This window comes from Phaenicophaeus curvirostris, chromosome 20 (assembly GCF_032191515.1).
Source record: "Phaenicophaeus curvirostris isolate KB17595 chromosome 20, BPBGC_Pcur_1.0, whole genome shotgun sequence".
In the NCBI taxonomy this organism is placed as follows: Eukaryota; Metazoa; Chordata; class Aves; order Cuculiformes; family Cuculidae; genus Phaenicophaeus; species Phaenicophaeus curvirostris.
The window spans coordinates 8,672,428-8,686,750 of NC_091411.1; the positions used below are offsets into that span (position 1 = coordinate 8,672,428).

Sequence of the window (14,323 nt, forward strand, 5' to 3'; positions counted from 1 at the left end):
GTCTTCCCTGTCCCACCTTAGCTTTCCTGCATCTCATGTGCACTTTCTTAGCCCTCCCTTAAGAGACCTGCTTCTGCTTGCCACACACATATGGGTCTACTAATGCTAGCTGAGTAATTATTTACAGTCATCCAATTTAAAACATGATCATAACTCAGAAAATCAAATGAAAATAACCCCCAAATACATATTTCAGTTTTTGGGGTTATAAGGGTTATTTTATTGCCCCTCTAGCCCCTTGAAGCAAGCACTGATATTACAGCATCCCAGCTGCAAGTCTCCTGTAGGTTGTCAGCTACAAATGCTATGAATAACAGCAAACATTGTTTCTTATCAGCAGCTGAAAACCATTGCAGCTCCATCATCCTGCAAGGAAAACCACTCAGCTTGTGCCTACAAACCATATTCCTGCTGCAGCCAATGCTCCAAATCCATGATTCAGCCAAAGTCCTGGTATAACAGCCCGTAGCCACATCACAGTAATGGTAAAGATCATCAGCCGTCTCTAGAGGAAGAACCTCTGGGTTCATCTTTTAAAATATGAATTAGAAGAATCAGAGATGAGGATTCATCGTTGGCATTGACTTCTCAACACCAGTCTTTGTCATAATAAGACCTTTGACCTAAGGACACCCTTATCCTGACTCTAATTACTGGCCTGGGACCAATCCATACTTCTCAACTGTCCCTCATTATGAGAGGAGTTCCTCATTTTTTAAACTAGCACTTGTCCCTTGTCCTACACCTGGTGCTTCCCACTTGCTTACACTCAGGGCAGAAGCTGGCATCCCTCACAACTTTGTCAAGGACTCTGCTAATTTTAATTACTGCCATTTGTGGCCCAGTGCGACATTTCTCACCTAGGGGCTTTGTACCGAGACTGTTGTGAATAAACTGCTGTTTCCTCCCAGGCAGAACTTTCCCTCTGCCCAGTTCCCAGTGCTGATGAACAAGGGGCATAACAGGAAAGGCAGAGGCACTTTCAAGAGTAGCAGTTCAGCTGTCCTTATCTGCAGGCGCTGGGTTTTTCTAACAATCCCAGCTCCCAGGAAAAAATCTCCTGCATCATTAATGGGAGGTTAGAGTTGGCCGGGCTGGAGATCCTCTCTGCCACTATCCAGGGGCTGCCCACCTACTTTAACAACCCTTGGTTCTGCCTCCCCCACCTTTCCCTCTGGGAGAGGGGATATGTCACTGCTGCAGCTTGTGAGAAAGCAAAAACATCCAACATCCAGAAACAACTGTCTGAAGTTAGGCACTCAAATGCATATTTAAGTACCTGAACGCCTTTCCTCTAGAGAGGGGGAATAGCTAAATACGCTTTGTTTGTCTTGATTAATGAGATCACTAGCAAGCTTTTCAGGGCAAAGACTGCTCTCTATTTTTACATATGCAAAACCTGACATCCAGCCAGCCTGAGCAGGGTGGGGGAAGTGGGAGGCAGCTCTGCACATCCGCACAAGGCAGATTTATGGCACAAGGAATTGTGTTGGGGCGCGGTGGCCCCCCATGGTAAACCAACCCCATATGTGAAGACACTCATCTCAGTAACTCTGCATCTACTGTACAGGTTTGCCATATACAGCTGTGTGTAAACCCTCTGCTCACCCTCTAAAGGGCCCTGGGACTTTTCTCCCCCAGGTTACTTTCGTTTATTTGTTATGGGCATTTGTTCATCCCTTCCCCACCTCAATGATGATTCCTAAGGAGAGACTGCTCATGTGTTTGTTGAGTAGGTCATACAAGAGTCCTTGACCCCAAGAGGATCTTCTCTGGGACCTCTCAGCCCATCCTGAGCCTTTCAGTGAAACACAAAAGTCCCGTGTTGGTAGAAAACAAGTCATTTATTTTGGGGTCCAACTTAAGGTATGCCAGCATCTGAAAGTACCAGACATCTTTGTTCGGAGAGCGTCAAGAACTTGTTACTAGAGCAGACTAAAAACCTCCTGAAGTCAATCAGAAAACTAGTCTTCATTTTAAACAGGTTAAGTGTTTAACTTCAGCTGGAGCAACATCTCCCAGACAGAGGAACCTTTGCACTAATCTGCAGTCTCTTCCCTGTTTGTGCTGCAACCTATTTTCTTTGGCCTGCTGCTCACTGTAACCAATCATTTATCTGCTGCTTCCATTATAGGTTGGGCCTCATCTCAGTACTTTTCCAGACCGTGGTGCTCGTAAAAAGGCATTCAGTGCCTCTCATGGAGAAGTGCCTGCAAGACCTGGTCCCCCTTCCCTAGAGCATCCACACAGCAAGGACCACAGCACTGTGCTGAGCACCACAGCCCTTTGACCCTGCGATAGCCGTAGGTTTATAGGCTTTTTCTCTGGTTTTACAAAGTTATGCTAAGAAGTTATACAGCCAAATAAATCCTAAATATGAAAAGAATGATTCTGTTCATTGCTTCGCGCCAGATGCGCAGCACCTCACTCGGTCTGATCACCACAACTCTCATCATGCTCAAGGTAACAACACTCACAACCAGAAACAGGGCAGCGTATGCACCAGTACGGCCCTAGAGGGAAAGTGAGACAATCTCTTTCACCATCTGCTCTGAACAAATATATTAAATACCACTATATCCCAGTCCATATCAAGTCCATAATATCTCATAATCCATCAGTCCTTCTTATTTCTTTGCCAAATAAGCTTCTCATCGCTGCCTGACCCGGCAAAGCCCTTGCCTGTGTGAAGGCATCCGAACACCTGCTTTAAGCTCTCTGCCAAAGTGGGGCTGCACAGCAATGCCTTCACCTGAAGAAGGCTCCAGCCAGTTCCAGACTTGCCCTCAGACAGCTGCTGGTGTTTGGTGTCCCTCAGGACCTCTCCAAGCAGCTGCTGAACAAGCTCAAACTCTACCAACTCAACATCACAGCACCCAAACCCCAGCTTGGCCACCAACAGGGGACAGCAGAGGCTCAGACAGGTACCAACATTTAAAATCCACCTCCTCCCAACAGGACACCACCTTAAGAAAGTACCACTTGATAACAACCGTGATTAACTCTGCTCCTCCAAGATTTCTAGGGAAATAGTTAACTACTCCTATGTAGTCTGCCTCTCATATGTACTCTTATAGCTCAGACTGTACCAGAAAACATTTAATTCCAATGTCAGATTTTAGGTTTCATATTCATCATCTTGTTGGCAGTCAGAAAGCTCAAGTGCGTTCACCCTAGGAACGTGCTCTGAGAGGGGAGATCTGCTTTCCTGGGCAGCCCCAGCTGCATCCGTAGCTCAGGAAGGGGCCGGTAACAAGCACTTCAGAGGGAGTGGTTGCACCTCAGCATGATTTTGCCCAGCACACCTTAGCACCAGCCAAAGCCCAGTCCTCCCACACAGCCCCACGGGCAGCCAAGGGATAAAAAGAAGCCATGCCAAGCCCAGGGCTTGTCCCCCATCGGATTTCCAGCCAAACTTTGAAACCCAAACCAAAAAGAGCAGAACACTTCATAACGTTAAACTGCATTGCTCAAGACACAGGAACAAAGTAAACTGCAGGGGCAGCTTTTCTTACCCCTCCCAGGCCAAGGGAAGCTCCACACAAGCTGCTCCAGCATTTCCCACATCCCCTCCTTAGGGACAGCTTGTGTCTCAACCTGCCTCTTATATTAGGAAGCAGCTGTAGCAAACTCCACCCTGCCCACACCTGAACTGAGGGAGGAAAGAAACCAACTGCTCCCCACTGGGCAAATCCCAGTATACAGTTCCCTCTCTTTAGTACAACTTCTTAAGTAAAATCCATCTAAAATAAGTAGGAGGGTAACGGTTGGGTTGCCATGCTAGGATTGTAACCTGAGACCTTCCCCACCTCCCCAGGGAGGGGAAAAGCCAGGCCTTAAATGATTTGTCTTGCTAAAAATGACACCATTTAAGAGTATGTGAGGAACCCAGGCACGAGGTTTGCTCTGCTGCCTGGCAGAAGCCACGTCCAGCCCTTGGTCAGGCTACAGCATCTGTGCCCACCTGCAGCAACCGCCCAGCTCCTTGGCATGTGCGGAGGGAAGGAAGCATCTCCAAGGAGTCCTGCATCCCTGCAGCGATCCCAACGTCCCGAGTCCTACAGCTCGTGTGGGGCAGGGAAAAGCCCCCGTGGCCCCAGCCGGGCAGCCTCGTCCCGTCCCCCAGGGGCCACTCGGGGCTCGTCCTGTTGCTGGGAAGCCCCGAGCCGCAAGCCGGGTGCCCCCTGCCCGCTCCCCGAGCCCCGCGGAGCCCGCTGCGGGGTCCCGACCCCCGCGCAGCCCCGGCCGCAGGGCGCTCCTTGTCCTGCAGTGACACCCACCGGTAACGGGGATGGCAGCGCTGCTGCCGGCTCCCCGCCGCGACCCTCCTTTCTGCCTTTCTCCCCTCCATCCCGAGCCGCCCTGCCCTCCTTTCTCCCCCACGGAGATGCTCAATTCGTTACCGGAGGGTCCCACCGAAGCCAGTCGCTGCTGAGCATCCCCCTCTGCACAGCTGTTCCGAGCACCCAGCTTGGGTTCAGAGAGAAATTCGGTATAACAGAGCCTCCAGGGATTTTCCTCCCTAAGCCAGACCCCTTCAGGATGCTACAGTTGCTGCCACAGCTCAGCAGCCTGGGCTGCTTAGCTCCTGGTCCAGTTGTGGAGGGAACATCTCCCAGCCTCGTCAGGGCTCTCCCCACTCCCCAAGCCTCTGAGAACCCCTGGAGTCAATCCTGTCCCACAGCCACTGGGCCAAACCTGCGCTTGCAACTGGTGCTGGGAGAGCTTGTCTCTGCCCATCAGCAGCACGGGGTGAGGTGAGACGCAGAGTAGATGCAAAGCGCTCCAAGTCCTAGAGCCAACTCTTGGGTGCAACTAGGGCTCATGAGATGATGACTGGAAATCCAACTACCATCAGGGGCCTCTTCTTGTCTGGTGCATGCCCGTGTATTCGAGAACAGGAGCAGACTCAGAAATGAGATTTAAGGACAGACATGCCCAGGGAAGGCAGTACACACTGCTCAATGGTCTGTATGTGGGATTTCCTACCTGTGCTGGGAGCCACAGACAAATATTTGGACCTCACTTGCACAGTGATGTAGGGGGACACCACAAAGGGGCACGTTTCTGCCTTGGGGAGTCTTGTTCTGAATCAACTTAATAATAATAATAATAATTCCTATTATTCTGCCACACTGACACTAGAATATGAACTACAAATGTGGCCCAGGAGTGACCATCTCTGTCCCCAGGACCTTGTCTGCGGATGGCACAATACAGTGTCTCCCTAGCAATGAGGTTTGGACACACTCCCATCCACCAAAAATCTTGCACGGCATCAGAGAGTGGGTTCTGATCTGGAAACTTCCTTGTGGTTGTTTGAAGGCAGATGCTTTATTCAAGAGAAAGAAATACAGCAGCAGACCCACCAGCCCAAAGATGTCCCTGCACAGCTGATCCAAATCCTGATTCCAAACCCAATCCCAGCCCTGCTCCCTTTTCCAGCCCCATTCCTGGTCCCAAACACAACCTCAGAGCTAGTCCTGATCCTAGTCCCAATCTCTACCTCAAGCAAGATCTACTGGTTGTACAGAGAGGCTGTCAGAGCCCAGGAGCCAGCAGAATCACACTGCAAAAAGCTGGGATATCCCATTGGGGTCTCTGCCCCATTTCTTACTGGGACCAGTTCCCACACATCTGTTGCTCTGGTCCAGCATGGGAATGCCCAGTCTGATGCTTGGCCCAGCCTGGGGGGGCCAAAGCCGCAAAACTGACCCCCAGCAGACCAGGAGCCTTCAGCCTGACCCCCAGTCCCTGGCACTGGGGCAGCATCGCTGTGCTGGGAGGGAGACAGGACAGAGCAGCAGCAGGGATTCCTCACCCAGGGACAGAATTGTAGAATCACTAGATTGGAAAAGACCTTCGAGATCAGCCAACCCAACCGTACCTGTCCAGTACTAAACCAGAGAAGAGCAACGAAGCTGGTGAGGGGGCTGGAGAACAGGCCTTATGAGGAACGGCTGAGAGAGCTGGGGGTGTTTAGCCTGGAGAAGAGGAGGCTGAGGGGAGACCTCATTGCTCTCTCCAACTACCTGAAAGGAGGTTGTGGAGAGGAGGGAGCTGGGCTCTTCTCCCAAGTGACAGGGGACAGGATGAGAGGGAATGGCCTCAAGCTCCACCAGGGGAGGTTTAGGCTGAACGTTAGGCAAAAATTTTTCACAGAAAGGGTCATTGGGCACTGTCAGAGGCTGCCCAGGGAGGGGATTGATTCACCTTCCCTGGAGGGGTTTAAGGGACGGGTGGACGAGGTGCTGAGGGACATGGTTTAGTGATTGATGGGAATGGTTGGACTCGATGATCCGGTGGGTCTCTTCCAACCTGGTGATTCTATGATTCTATATCCCTAAGCAGACAGGGAGGACACGCAGCCTCCTGCGTCGGGCGTTTCACGCACCAGAGTGGGGGCAGGCTGGGACTGGAGCTGATGCTGATTTTGTCCCTGGACTTCTCCCTCCTCTAAGGCTTCTTTTGTTCTCCTGCCCCGATCGCAGCCGGGCCAAGGGCAGGGGGTGCGGGGGGCCCTGCCTGAGCCGCTGCCCGACAGCTGGCAGCCGGGCTGCCCGGGGTGGGGGGAGCTCTCCCCTCGCCCATCGCCTCCAAGCTGCCGGCCAAGGGCGGCTTTGGAAGAGGGACAAGATGCAGCTGCCTGGCCGGGAAGGTGGGAAACGGAGGAAAACGAGTATTTGAGAAATAACCAGCGGCATCGGTTTAAATCGGCGCAGCTTCACGCTCCCGGCTGTGGACGATTTTCCTCATCTCCGCGGCGAAGGGTCGACCCCCTAAATAAACCCTGGAGGAAGCAGGAGCCGGTGTGACCGGGAAGAAGGTGGGAAACCTGCGAGAGACGGTTCCTCTCCAGCCCGGGAGATCAACATCCCCAAAACTCCGCGACGGGGCGGGAGGGAGGAGAGTTTCTCCGAGAGAAACGGGCAGGGAGGGCTGGAACCATCGAGGTTTTATTTAAAACGGGATCGACGGGAGGGAAAATTCTCCCTGAGCGCCGTCCCTTCCCAGTTGCACCAGTAGGTACCGCCGCTGGGCTCTGGGAGAGGGGGGAGAGCGGCCCCGGCTCCGCCGCTTCGGGCTGGGGGAGATGCTCGGCGGCCCCGTCCGCTCGTTCGTAACCGATTTCGAGGGGATTCAACGAAATTCGCAGCTCCGAGGCTCATCTGGGGCTTAGAGCTGCTGCTTCTGCGCTGTGGCTTTGGGGAGGGCTTCGGTGCTTTTCCTTTTCTTTTTACCTATTATTATTATTTATTATTATTATTATTAACGCCCAGCAAAACTTTCCCTGCTCGGGAGGGACCAGCAGCTCGGCTAATTGCGGGGGGAGGTGAACGGAAAGCAGGAACCCTTCGACATCCCCCCCTTCCCCGCGGCTAATCACCCCATTACGAGCCCCATCAGCCGGATAATGACAGCAAAAGAGGGCGGAAACCGCCCGGAAAGCGCGGGGATCCTGGCTGCAATTAATTCCCGTTAATCAACCTACACAAGGTGTCGCCGCCCGGGGGGTGACACCCCCCAAAACGCCTCGCGGCCAATGGGCGCGTTCACACGGGGTGGAGGGGAGCTGGGAAGGTGTGTGGGGGGGGGCGGTTGGGGTCCCCGAGCTGGAGTGGCACAAGTTCATTTTTTTATCCCCATTTCTCTCCCTCTTCCCCCCCCACCTCATCCCACCCCCCCCCCATCATCCCACCCCCCCCTCCAAGCGGGGTTCCCGCCGCTGTCCGAGGTGCTGAAGGCTCCGGAGTGACTCCGGCGCGCTCCCCGCCTCCCCAGCGAGCGCTGTCCGAGGTGCTGAAGGCTCCGGAGTGACTCCGGTGTGTCTGTGTGTCCGTCCGTCCCCCCACGCCCCTCGGCGCTGTCCGAGGCGCTGGTGGGGAAAGGGGGGGGGGCCCGCGGCAGCCCGACGTCTGGCCACCCCCTCCGCCCTCCCCTCGCCCTTCCCCATCGATTTCTGGATCATTAAGTGGTTAAGGCGCTGCGAAGCTTCACTATCGATCGCTGCCTCCCCACCTCCGGCTGCGAGACCCCGGGCTGCCCCCCAGCCCCGGGCGAGGGTGGGGTGGCTGGGGAAGGGACCGGGACCCCGGGTGAGGTTGGGGTCCGTCCCCATCACACACACCCCTTGGCGGCCAAAGTTTGACTCTGCCTCCCTCTCCCCCCCCCTTCTCCTGTCTGTCTGTCTGTCTGTGAGCGCAGCTGGGCGCGATGCTGAAGACTGAGCAGCCCTGGATCTAACGTCTCGGAAAGCCTCGCAGCGATTGTTGCCCGGATCCCAGGCTGAACTTTGCTCTTTTTATTTTTAATTTTACCTTTTTTATTTTTTTTTTGTTGTTGTTGTTGTTATTGTTAATTCTCATTCCTAAACCGCTCCCGCCGCCGATGCCCGTGTGAACGCCGGCGCTTCTCGGGGGCCATGGAGGGCTCCACCGGCTTTGGGATCGACTCCATCCTCTCCCACCGAGCCGGCAGCCCCGCCGGGCCCAAGGGGGACCCGCTGGAGCTCAGTCCCCGCTCCGAGGGCAGCAGCGGGTGCCCCTCGCCCCGCTCCCCGGGCCGCGAGTGCCTGGAGGCGGCGGGGCCGCGGCCGAGCCTGGATGCGCATCATCTGCAGCCGGTGTCGGCTCCTTCCCAGTCCCGGACCGTCACCTCCTCGTTCCTCATCAGAGACATCCTGGCCGACTGCAAACCCCTGGCCGCCTGCGCTCCTTATTCCAGCACCAATGGACCTCACGGCGGGCAGGAGCCGGCGGGCAGGATCCCCACCAAACCGGGCGAGGACTTTAGGGAGAAAATGGAAAAAAACACCAGCGGCTCCTCCTCGGACTCGGAGTACAAAGGTAAGAGCCGCTGGGCTTCGCACGGCGCGGGGGAAAAGGACCCGCAGCCTCTCCGGAGGCACCGAAGTGCTGAGGGACATGGGTTAGTGTTTGATAGGAACGGTTGGACTCGATGATCCGGTGGGTCTCTTCCAACCTGGTGGTTCTCTGATTCTACGAAGCTGCTCTGAGCGCCCCGAGTTTGGCTGCGCGATGCGGGGATGGGGGGGGGGCGGCACCGCTGGGCCCCGAAATGACAGCGGGGGCGGCACCAACTTAGGGAAAGTTGGGGGTTCGGTGGGGTTCGACCCCCTCGAAGGGGCTGGGGCCATGGGTGCTTTCTCCGAAGGCTCCCAGGGATCCAGCGGCGCTGATTCCGCAGGGAAGATGCGGCTGTTTCGTTTCTACCCGCGGGGGAAAGCGAGAGGAGAACCGGGGGGGGGGACAGGTTTCTGCTTGGAAAAACAACAAACCCAACCCGAATAATAATAAAATAAGAGCGAATTTTCCGGGTATTTCCCTTGCTCCGTTGAGAAACGAACGAGAAAGTCGGCGGGGGTTGATTCGATTTGTGTTATTCCCATTATTAATTGGGAGATGGTTTTAACAACGAGCACAGCAGCCCCGGGCTGGGGGCTCCTGGTCCCCCCGCACCTTTCCCGGCTTCTCCTTGCGGGGGGGACACGGGGGCAGCCGGGGGGTGGGGCTGGGGTCGGTTCTCCCCCCTCCTTGAGCAGTTCATCTGCCTTTTCCCATCACCCCTGCAAAAACTTTGACTCGGAAAAAAATTGTTTGCCGGGTTTATGAGAGCAGAGGGGGAAGGAATCCGGCTAGGGGGGAGAGAAAAAAAAAGGAGGTGATGGCACCTTACACCGCTGGATTTGAGGGGGGCTGGTGGGAAAGAGGGGGACCCAGCATCACGGGAGGGAATTTCGCTCTGAGCCAGCGGCGAAGCCCCGAGGTTGGAAGCGACCCGGGAGCAAGGCTGGGATCGACCTCCCCGTTTCCCAGCGCCGGGATCGAAAGCAGCCGCGATTCCTACTTTGAGGTTTTGTTTTCCCCTCCTACACCCCCCTCGTAATTCCTTCAGCTTTTCTCCTCTTTCTCCAAATCGCTGAGAGGCGAAAGAAGAGGAGGAGGAGGAGGAGAAGCGCAGGTTCCCCGTGTCCCCCTGAGCCTGCGGAGCCCCCGGGCTGGGACGGGAGAGCTACCCAGCCCCTATCACCGGGTAGCTGCGGTAAAAAAAGCTGCTTAAATCCTCTAAACATCCTCTAAATCGGGGGGAAACGCTGCTTAAATCGGTGAAAAACATCCTATCAATCGGGAGGGAAACATCACTTAAATCGGAAGGGAAACACTGTTTAAACGGGGGGAAAACATCACTTAAATAGGGGGAAAACATCACTTAAATAGGAGGAAAACACCAATATAAATGGGAGAAAACACAGTTTAAATGAGGAGAAACCCACATCTTAAATGATGCTAAAATCACCGCGCAGATGAGGTTTAAAACATCGCTTCAGTAGGGAGCGGGTGAAGGGATGGCTCCCAAAGCATCCTTTTTTTTTTTCCTGCTTTAAACAACATTTCCTCCAGCAAAACGGCGCTGATTGACCCCGCAAAGGGGATGCGGGGCCGGGCCTGACCCGCAGAGGCGGTGGTAGATTCCAAAATGCCAAAAAAACCCGAAATATATATATTTATAAATATATATATATAGGTTTTTAAGTTAAGAGGAGCCTGGGAAAGAGACGGAGGCGGCCGGGGAAGCCTCCAAACAGCCCTTTGGAGAGCAGGAACTTTTTAGGAGCTCAGCATCATCCCGGGAGGGGTTTTCATCCTCGGGATGCGGGAGGACAGACTCAGCTTTCCCCCCTCGGTAAAACTCCACAAAAAGTTGGGGCCTTTCCCTGGAAGGGGAGCCGGTTCCCGGTGTTCCAGGCTCTTCCCGGCCAGAGCCGGGGGTTCTGCTTGAAGGATTTCGCTCCCCGGTGGCTCAATTAACCGGATTATTGTCTTCCTACGGAGAGAAATCAGCTCCAGCCCTGTCCCTGCTAAACCCAGCAAATTTAACATAAATCCTTGTAAAAAGAAATCCAAACGCCGCCAATTTGTATAAAGTGAGCTTTTTTTTTTTTTTTTTTGCTACATAATCTCCTCCAGGAGGGTGGAGAAGGCGAGAATAAACGCTGATTTTAATTTTTTTTCTTTTATTTTTTTTCCCCCCTTTCTTTTTCTTTTTTCTACTCGGATTTTTTCCCATCCCCTACTAATATTTCGAGGTGTAAATCCCCGCGTCGCTCCGCCGGTGCAACGAACGCCTCCAGCCCGCTTCGTTCAGCATCTTTTAAGACGAACGAGGGCAAAGGCACCGGCTTGAGCAGCTCGATCCCCGAATTTCGTTGTGGTCTTGGAGAGAGCGAGGTTTGCTCCGTGCCCCGGGGGTGGGGGAAGGAGGTTTCTCTGTGGAGGGGAAGAAGCAGCAACACGGCAGCTACTTTCCCCTCCAGAAAGCTGGGCTCGAGATTTTTAGTTTGGGTTTGGGTTGGGTTTAAAAAATTAAAATAATTTAAAAAACAAAAAAAAAGCCCAAACAAAAAAAAATAAAAATAAAAAAAAATAAGAAGAAGAAAAAGGAGAAAGAGGGGAAAAACGTGAAGGGAAAAGTATCCAAGGATGGAGAAGGCTGTTGGGTTTTGGTGAATAAACCCAGTGCAGGACCCTGCCCCGTGAAAAATTGGGGGGATGCGGGGCTTTTGGGGGGCTCCCCGCAGCAAAACCCGCAGCTCCAGCCCCGTGGGATGGGGAAAGGCCGGGCTGGGAACATCCCTGAGCCCCCATGAGTAGCCTAGGGGTAAAAATTAGGGGGTTGTAGAGCAAATACGCGCTGAACCCCACTCCGGCTAGCGGCTGCGGGGGGGTAACCCCCTTGCTGAGGGTGTTACCCTTCTCTTCGTGCCCTGACTGGGTTTTTTTCCTTCCCTCTCGCCCCAGTGAAGGAAGAAGGGGACCGAGAGATCTCCAGCTCCCGGGACAGCCCCCCGGTGCGGCTGAAAAAGCCTCGCAAAGCCCGCACCGCCTTCACGGACCATCAACTGGCCCAGCTGGAGCGCAGCTTCGAGAGGCAAAAGTACCTGAGCGTGCAGGACAGGATGGAGCTGGCCGCCTCCCTCAACCTCACCGACACGCAGGTCAAAACGTGGTACCAGAACAGAAGGTAAAAAAAAAAAAAAATTTTATATATATATATAAACCCCACACCGACCCGTCCTGCCTCTCTCTCTCCGGGCTCCGCACCCCCAAACCGGGCACCCCCCATCCCTCCCTCCACCTGGGATTGACTGGATCCCAGAAGGAGCTTTTATGCCAAAATAAAGGGGGAAAAAAGCGATGCTAAGTCAGGTTTAGGGGGTACAATCCATGCCCCCCAGCCCCAGCAAGGATGGGAGACAAGACCGTGCTTCCAGCTAAACACAAGAGCGTACGCATCGTTCCATTAATAATAGATCCCAATTACTGCTTTGGGCATCAATAATTAACACCCTTTACAGTAATTACACAATTATTATTATGATGAATAATTTACTGCTGGAAATAGGTTTAGCGCTTCAGCGACAAATCTGGAAAAGGGCTGGAGAGCCGGGATGGCTTCACTGGATTTATCCGAGCATCCCTGGCCCCGAGCGCTGTCACCACCATAGAACGAGGGTCCCCTCGCCCCCCTCGAGGTTTTAATTCTTCCGAATTCCCATCCCCGTCTGCAAAGACCCGCGATTTATCAACGCGTTGGGAGTTTGGAGGAGTTGAGGGGCGGCGGGAGCCAAATTCTCTCCCCAAATCCCTCCCGTAAGGATGTGCTGGAGCTGGGTCGGTGGTTTCAGCCCCGTGAGCGATTTTTTGGGGGCTTCTCCCTGCGGTCAGGGGCATCCACATCCCCACACACCTCTATATCTGCATAGATAGATAGATAGATAGATAGATAGATAGATAGATAGATAGATACCCCACAAACGAATACCCAGGGATGCTGCCCCACGCGTGTCCCATTGCGGGACCCCCGCAGCTGTCCCCGTATCCCACAGGGATCCCAGCCCGGGAAGGGGGTCCCGGAGTCCCGGGAAGGGGGTCGTGGTGCCCCCCGTGCCGTAGGCTGCATCCCCGCTCGGCTGAGCATCCCTGCTCAGCATCCCTGCTCAGCAGAGCATCCCCACGCCGCTCACAGCACCCCACGCGGGGTTCCCCGCCGGCAAGCTGGAATTTACACCCCAAAAAGGGACTAAATTGATCTGTATCCACGAGGGATTGTCACCCCGTCCCCGGATTCCAGTCGAGCTCCGGCTCCGGTGACCCCCGGAGGCTTCGTGGGTGATAACGGCGGGGAGATAAGCCCCCTCCCCCGGTACCGGGGGGGTCTGTCCCCCCTCCCCGGGCTGTTCCCATCCCATCCCATCCCATCCCATCCCATCCCATCCCATCCCATCCCATCCCATCCCATCCCTTCTTCGCCGCCTGGGAAAGGGGATGCTCAAGGAAGGAGGGAAAGGAGGATCCGCAGAGGGGTAGGGAGCCCGGGAGCAGCTTTTGGAGCATCCCTGACCCTCTTTCTCGATTTATCCCCCCCCCACCCAGGACCAAATGGAAAAGGCAGACGGCGGTGGGTCTGGAGCTGCTGGCCGAGGCTGGGAACTACTCGGCTCTCCAGAGGATGTTCCCTTCTCCCTACTTCTACCCGCAGAGTTTGGTCTCCAACCTGGACCCCGGCGCCGCCCTCTACTTGTACCGCGGCCCCAGCGCGCCCCCCCCCCGCCCTCCAGAGACCCCTGGTACCCCGCATCCTCATCCACGGACTGCAGGGAGGCAGCGACCCCCCGCCCCCCCTGCCCCCCCTGCCCGGTGTCCTGCCCCGGGCCGCCCAGCCCCGGTGAGCCCCGGACCGACCCCCCCGGACCCCCCTCCAACACCCCCGGGCCCGGGGGGGGGGCTCCCCAAGTCTGGGGCAGAGAGCGAGCCGCAGCCTCCTGCTCATCCTCAAATATAAATATATATAAATATATATATACACACGCGAGAACCCCCCCCAGCTCCTTTTTTTAAAATATATATAAAGAATGCAAGAAGCAAAGGGGGGGGGGGGGGGGGAGGATGGAGAGCTGGCTGAGCTGCCCCCCACCCCGTGGGGATTTAACCCCCTGTACCCCCAGGGGCAGCGGAGTCACTGATGTCCCCCCATACCCTGAAGGACAGGGGGGTCCCCCCCATATCCTGAAAGACAAGGGGGTCACTGCTGTCCCCCCATATCCTGAAGGGCAGGGGGGGTCACTGCTCTCCCTCCCGTATCCTAAGGACAGGGGGGTCCCTGCTGTCTCCCCCCATACCCTAAAGGACAGGGGGGTCACTGCTGTCCCCCCGTATTGTAAGGGCAGGGGGGGTCACTGCTGTCCCCCCATAGTGTAAGGACAGGGGGGGTCCCTGCTGTCCCCCCAGCTTGGGACAGAGCG

General features: G+C 55.1%; 2 protein-coding genes across 2 annotated transcripts in view; both read left to right on the plus strand.

Annotated features, from left to right (window-relative positions):
- Positions 1–2,351, plus strand: part of CFAP77 (cilia and flagella associated protein 77) — a 59,326-nt gene extending 56,975 nt beyond the window's left edge. Inside the window, exon 6 of the mRNA XM_069873265.1 lies at positions 2,135–2,351. Within this exon, the coding sequence (XP_069729366.1) occupies positions 2,135–2,290 (156 nt within the window). The 3' untranslated portion in view covers positions 2,291–2,351. The remainder of the gene's footprint in view (positions 1–2,134) is intronic.
- Positions 2,352–8,422: 6,071 nt separating this feature from the next.
- Positions 8,423–13,750, plus strand: BARHL1 (BarH like homeobox 1). The gene is given in 4 exon segments (XM_069873438.1): positions 8,423–8,846; positions 11,820–12,042; positions 13,455–13,620; positions 13,622–13,750. Coding segments are annotated over 4 exon segments (942 nt in total).
- The last annotated feature ends 573 nt before the right edge of the window (positions 13,751–14,323 follow it).